Source organism: Carlito syrichta, unplaced genomic scaffold (genome assembly GCF_000164805.1).
Source record: "Carlito syrichta isolate Samal-C Ts95f unplaced genomic scaffold, Tarsius_syrichta-2.0.1 Scaffold307669, whole genome shotgun sequence".
NCBI classification, from domain to species: domain Eukaryota; kingdom Metazoa; phylum Chordata; class Mammalia; order Primates; family Tarsiidae; genus Carlito; species Carlito syrichta.
The window spans coordinates 824,559-831,394 of NW_007251765.1; the positions used below are offsets into that span (position 1 = coordinate 824,559).

Here is a 6,836-nt window from a genome sequence, read left to right on the forward strand (position 1 = left end):
CGCGGGGCCCCGACCCGTGGCCTCGAGCGACTGGGCCTTCCAGAGGCCAGGAGAGGCGTGGGGGTGGGCGGTGCGGAGGCCCCCTGAGGAGTGGGCCGGGCCTTGGCGCGCCCTCCTCGGACCCACCCCTTTTTCTCGAGCGTGCTGACTCGCTCGACAAACGACGATCCTGAGGGACGCCAGGCCTGGTTCTAGGCCCCGTGGTGCCGAGATCGACGGGCTCCGCCCTGGAATTGTTTGCCCACCCGGGGGGGAGACGAGTAATTAATAACGATCTCGCCAATGTGTGTGGCCCGTTTGCCGTTAACTATTCTAACTCGTGTTATCCTCCAACTCCGAGCTGCTAGAATGTCAGGGAGGCAGTTCCTACTCCACTCTGGCCTTAGGCCTGGGATCCGAGCCGTTTTCTCATAAGTAGAACGTGGATGACAGTGGCACCGACTCCGAGATCTGCCGTCATGTTTACATCAATGCAAGTGAAAAACTTAGATTGGTGCCTGGCATGGTAGAGGCTTATACGTGCGAGCTATTTGTTTACAGATGAGGAAACAGGCCGAATGGTTCTCCTAGGTATGACACAGCTTTGCTTAAGTAAGTAGAGGAGTAGGATGAAATGGGAGTTACGGCCAAGTGAAAATAGCTACTTTTGTGCCAAATTTGATATAAATTTGTCTTACTAATTGTAAGACCGAAAAACTAACAACAGAAGCCGGAAATATTAGAAAGACTCTGTGAAAGAAAATTTTTAAATTAAGAAAATTTTGTAGTATTCCTATTTGAGCTGGGCAGAGATAGCCATTATTAGATTTTCACAGAACAGCTCTGACTTACTGAGTATCAATATGCTTGGAGTTTGAGAATCACAGGCCTAGTAAGTTGGGTCCAATTGAGCAGTATGTGGGCTTGAACCCTGGTGAGAAGTGTTTGAGCATATAGGACTGTGAGATTTTGACGACTGCAAATTTCTGTTATTCCTGAAACCTTAAATGAGTCATTCGGGCTTTCTCCAGAGATGTCTTCAGAAAACCATACCTACCCCTATTTTAGTGTCACAGTAAAGTATTAGGAGACGGACATCCCTTCAGCCCCCAGCATTTTGAACATCTGTTAGGGGAGGATTATTATACCTATTTTTAAAAATTTAAAAGTCCTGCCGGGCTCCGTGGCTCAGCCTGTAATCCCGCGCTTTGGGAGGCCAGGTGAGTGGATTGCCTGAGCTGGCGGGTTTGAGACCTGCCTGGGCAACTTGGCGAGAACTCATCTCTACAATAAATCAAAAAATGAGCTGGGCGTGGTAGCGCGCCTGTAGTTCCAGCTACTTGGAAGGCTGAGGCGGAAGGATCGCCAGAGCCCAGCAGGTCGAGGCTGCGGTGGCCCGGAGCGGACACTGCCCTCCAGTCTGGGTGACAGAGTGAGACTCCAACTCAAAAAAAAAAAAACTTAAAGTCCTATTTGGGTGACCACACAGGAAACAACCTCTCTTTCCTGCAATCTGATGGAAAGTGTTCTAAGTTTAGAATCAGGAAATCTGATTTTATTACATATCATTTATATGACTTTGGATAAGCCACTCAAACCTTGAGCCTCAGTTTTTGCTTCTGTGATATGGGAGTAATAGATTCTATCTCACAGGATTATTTGTGTTACATGAATTGTATGTCTGGTAATACTGGGGCCCTATAAATTAGTTCATTCCAAACCTTTGGAAACTGATTTGTTTTTAACATGAAACTCTCTTAACAATAATTTGGTATAGATTTCTATTTTAATTCTTGCTGTATGCTTATACCCTGACTGATGTTCTTTAAGGATATGGCATCCTCTCCCAGAACTTTTAATATTTATTAAGTTAATGTGCTTTTCCTGTAATAAGTTAATGTTCAGGTACTACTACTACTACTACTACTATTATTATTATTATTATCATCATTGAGATGAGGACTGTCTATGTTGCCCAGGCTGGTCTCGAACTCCTGGGCTCAGCTGATTCTTCCACCTCAGGTATTATTTGGCAACATTAAAAATATATTTGTATCTATGCTTCTTGACAAGCTAGCAGCTTCTATTTACATGTGAATATCAACATGAATATATAATATGAGATATTAAAAGATATAATGTTTTGTGTTGAAATGTTGTCCATATGTCCTTAACTTTTTAAAACATATATCTGTAAAGACCCTGAAATAAATGATGCTACACAAGAACCAGTTAACTGTACAAACTACACAGCTCATGGTAAGCCTTCCAGAAACATGTCTTTAAAAATAATTTTTAAAACATTGTCTCATAAATCAATGTATGATCACTAAAGATATAAGTGTGTTTTTTTTCTTAAGCTGTGACATTATTATTCAGTTTCCAGAACAACTTAAAATTGGAGAACTGGCTAGGAATTGTCAATATTTAATTTTTTTTTTTTGAGTTAGAATCTCATTCTGTCACTCAGGCTGAAGTGCAGTGGCACGCTCATGGCCACTACAGCCTCCACCTGCTGGGCTCAGGTGATCTTTCCGCCTCAGTCTTCCAAGTAGCTGGGACTACAGGTGTGCTTCACCATCCCTGGCTAATTTTTTTGATTTATTGTAGAGATGAGGTCTTGCCAAGTTGTCCAGGCGCCTCTCGAATCCGTGGGCTCAGGCAGTCCCCTCACCTTGGCCTCCCAAAGTGCTGGGATTATAGGCGTGAGCCACCAGGCCCAACCAAATTTTTTTTTTTTGTTGAGTCATATTCTCACTGTTGCTCAGGCCACCACAGCAGCAACCCACTGGGCTTAAGAGATCCTTCTGCCTCAGCCTTCCAAGTAGCTGGAACCTCAGGCACGCGCCACCATTCCCAGCTACTTTTTAAAAAATTTATTGTAGAGATAAGGTCTCCAAGTTGCTCAGGCTGGTCTCGAACCCCTGGACTCAGGCAGTCCTCTCACTTCCGCCTCCCAAAGTGCTGGGATTACAGGCTTCAGCCACCACCTGTTGATGTTTAATTTAAAAATGAATCTTACTCTCTTAATTATGGAAAGTGGGAAGTTTTATGTTTTCTTTCTTTTTTTTTTTTGAATTGGAGTCTCACTCTTGTCGCCTAGACTGGAGTACTGCAGCCTCCACCTGCTGGGCTCCGGCGATCCTTCCACCTCAGCCTTCTGAGTAGCCGGAATTACAGGCATGTGCTACCACACGTGGCTGGTTTTTTGATTTATTGTAGAGATGAGGTCTCGCTGCCCAGGCGGGTCTCGAACCCACGGGCTTAGGCAATCCACTCACCTCAGCCTCCCAAAGGCGTGGGATTACAGGCTGAGCCACCAAGCCCGATTTAATTTTTTAAACATTTGGAGTCAGTTTATACAGCTTTCTTGATGCCTTCCATTTCCCAAACAATGTTATATAAAAATGTTTCTTTTGTTAGGTTTTTTAATTACTGGAAAAGAACTTGAAATGAAACTGAATCCAATACGGTACAGTAAGGAGTTGTATATTACCCACGTTATGTACTTGTAAAATATATTTAGGTATATCCCAAGTATGAAAACAGTATGGTAGATATGCATCAGTATTTTCTTAGAGAGTTGTTTTGATAATGGATAACCTCCTTGGCGTCATAATTTGGGGGAGCTTCTATTACTCTGTGGAATCCCAGGTAAAAATTTAAACTTTTTAAATCTTCTAAAGAGGAATACATTGCTGGGGGGAGGCTGATAGGTATATGTTGGAACTGTTTAGCATTTTTTTCTTTTTTTTTTTTTTTTTGAGTTGGGAGTCTCGCTCTGTCTCCCAGACTGAAGTGCAGTGGCTGCTCCCAGCCACCGCAGCCTCGACCTGCTGGGCTCCGGCGATCCTTCCACCTCAGCCTTCCGAGTAGCTGGAATTACAGGCACGCACTACCACGCCCAGCTGATTTTTGATTTATTGTAGAGATGAGGTCTCGCCAAGTTGCCCAGGTAGATCTCGAACCTGCGGGCTCAGGCAATCCACTCACCTCAGCCTCCCAAAGGCATGGGATCACAGGCTGAGCCACTGAGCCCGGCTGAGACTTTGTTTCTAAGAAAAAATTTTTTTGAATTCCCTAGGTGTGGTGGTACATGCCTCTAGTTCCAGCTACTTGGGAGGCTTAGACAGGAAGATTGCTTGAGACTGGGAGTTTGTGGTTGCATTGAGCTATGATTGAGCCACTGCACTCTTGCCCAGGCAACTGAGCGAGACCCTTTCTCAAAAAAAGAAAAAAAGGAAAAAAAGAAAAGAGAAAGTAGCGTAACTTACATAGTATTAATAGTATTCATAGATATTGCTTAATTTGTATTTATTTCTTTAAGTATATTTTACTTAAGGGAACTTTGTAACGAATCCTTTTTAGTTAATTTATAACTATGCTCTGATTTGACTGTTTTACACTTCAAAGTCTTTTATACCATAGCTTTTGGAACACAGAGAACAGAGTTAACACACATAGAGTTAGTTCTCAAATAGAATTGTTTTAATCATTTGTGTGATATGTGTTAGAAATTTGTGACTACCATTGTGACTCAGGTACCTAACGTCAGACTACAAGTGGACAGCCAGCTATCTCAAAAAAACCATTTTCTAGCCTACAGTGTTCTTTGCATGTATGGGGATTTCAAAGGAAATTATAAAGCTAAAAAGAACAGTTTCTGTCCCAAAAGAGCTCTGCCTTCTGGTTAAGTGTCTCTTTTGGACAAAATAAGTTTGAATCTACTTAAGGGATTATTGATCAGTAGCTTATAATCATGCACTAAATCATTTTGGCATCAAGTGAAAGTTCCAAAAAAAAAAAAATCAAGCAAATGATCAGGTTGTTAGGGTGTATTCAACTGGGAGAATAGAGTATGTAAATATAAGTCCATTTGCCTAACTGAATTTAGAAACTAATGTAAAGTGTTGTAGATTAATAAATAAATGACTAAATCATTATTATGATTTTAAAAAGAAAACAAAATATGTGGGACAAATGTAAATCACAGAACTTCTGCATTTAGATGTGCAGTTTTTGCACGACACACAGCTGTTCACCCAGAGCCGGAATAGAGTCTACCATCCCAGCCCAACACATCTGAGGCTGTATCGGTCCCTAGAAGGTGTTCTTTCCTAATTGCCCTTTTGAAACTTGTAACAGGCCAGGCGCGGTGGCTCATGCCTATAATCCCAGCACTTTGGGAGGCCAAAGTGAAAGGATTGCCTGAACCCAAGGGTTCAAGACCAGTCTGGGCAACTTGGCGAGGCCTCATGTACAATAAATCAAAAAATTAGCTGGGTGTGGTGGCGTGTGTCTGTAGTTCCATCTACTTGAAAGGCTCAGGCGGAAGGATCTCCTGAGCCCAGCAGGCGAGGCTGTGGTGGCCATGAGTGTGTTGCTGCACTTCAGCCTGGGTGACAGAGTGAGGAGACTGACTCAAAAAAAAAAAATTATTGAATTAAGACAATTTTCTTTCTCTTTTTTTTTTTTTGAGTCAGAGTCTCACTCTGTTGTCCAGACTGGAGTGCAGTGGCCGCTTCTGGCCACCACAGCCTTGACCTGCTGGACTCAGGCGATTCTTCCACCTCAGCCTTCCAAGTAGCTGGAACTACAGGCAAGCGGCTACCACGCCTGGCTAATTTTTGATTTATTGTAGAGATGATGTTTTGCCAAGTTGCCCAAGTGGGTCTCGAACCCACGGGCTCAGGCAATCCATTCACCTCAGCCTCCCTTTTTTTTTTTTTTTTTTTTTTTTTTTGAGTTGGAGTCTCACTCTGTCACCCAGGCTGGAGTGCAGTGGCACACTCACGGCCACTGCAGCTTCAACCTGCTGGGTTCAGGTGATACTTCCACTTCAGGCTTCCAAGTAGCTGCAACTATAGTCGTGTGCCATTATGCGCAGCTAATTTTTTTATTTACTGTAGAGATGAAGCCTCGCCTAGTTACCCAGGCTGGTCTCGAACCCATGGGTTAAGACAATCCTCTTACCTCTGCCTCCCAAAGTGCTGGTATGATAGGCATGAGCCGCTGTACCAGCCTGCATTTTTTTTTTTTTTGAGCTGGAGTCTCACTCTGTCGCCCAGCCTGGAGTGCAGTGGCATGCTCACGGCCATCACAGCCTTGACCTGCACAGCTCAGGTGATCCTTACGTCTCTACCTTCCTAGAGGCTGGAACCACAGGCATGCGCCACCACACCTGGCTAATTTTTTTGATTTATTGTAGAGATGAGGTCTCGCCAGGTTGCCCAGGATGGTCTCAACCACCTAAACTCAGGCAATCGTCTCACCTCAGCCTGCCAAAGTGCTGGGTTTACAGGCCTAAGCTACCACACTGGCTTGCATTTTTCTTAAGAAAGGGATATTCTACTATACCAGGTGGTAACCCCCCCCCCAAAAAACCTGTCCATTTTGTAGAGGGTGGGTTCTTCATACAGGCTTCCCCTACTGGATAAGTGTTCTAGGAATCTGTTGGTATCAGTGTACCAGCTAGCATTGTGAGAGGCTGCATTTGGCCTCAGAGAAAATTTTTTTGGAGGTTTTTCCAAGTCTTTGCCCATTTCATGATGGGTGATATGTGATGGCCACTCTGCACTGAGTGTTCAGCAGTTTTTGACCCAAAATAGCATGACCCCCTGTCCCACTCTTCCTATTCACCTGATCTTGCCCTCAGCAACTTTTTTGTTTCCCCTGTGAAAGAAGTCCTCAAAGGGAAATGTTTTGCCAACGTGGAAGAAGTGAAAGAAAAAATGGCAGAAGCACTAAAAGACATCAAAATTGATGAGTTCAAGCCGGGCTCCGTGGCTCAGCCTGTAATCCCGCGCCTTTGGGAGGCTGAGGTGAGTGGATTGCCTGAGCCCGCGGGTTCGAGACCC

The 6,836-nt window shown here is 44.0% G+C and overlaps 1 protein-coding gene across 4 annotated transcripts in view; it reads left to right on the forward strand.

Moving 5' to 3' along the window:
- The window catches only part of TM2D1 (TM2 domain containing 1), a 51,076-nt gene that overhangs the window by 316 nt on the left and 43,924 nt on the right, over positions 1 to 6,836 (forward strand). For 3 of the 4 annotated variants that reach the window (XM_021715779.1, XM_008064533.2, XM_021715781.1), the window contains exon 2: positions 2,165 to 2,238. The exons of the other annotated variant lie outside the window; for it this stretch is intronic. In XM_021715779.1, coding sequence (XP_021571454.1) covers positions 2,165 to 2,238 — 74 coding nt within the window. The remainder of the gene's footprint in view (positions 1 to 2,164; positions 2,239 to 6,836) is intronic. 4 annotated transcript variants of the gene reach the window in all.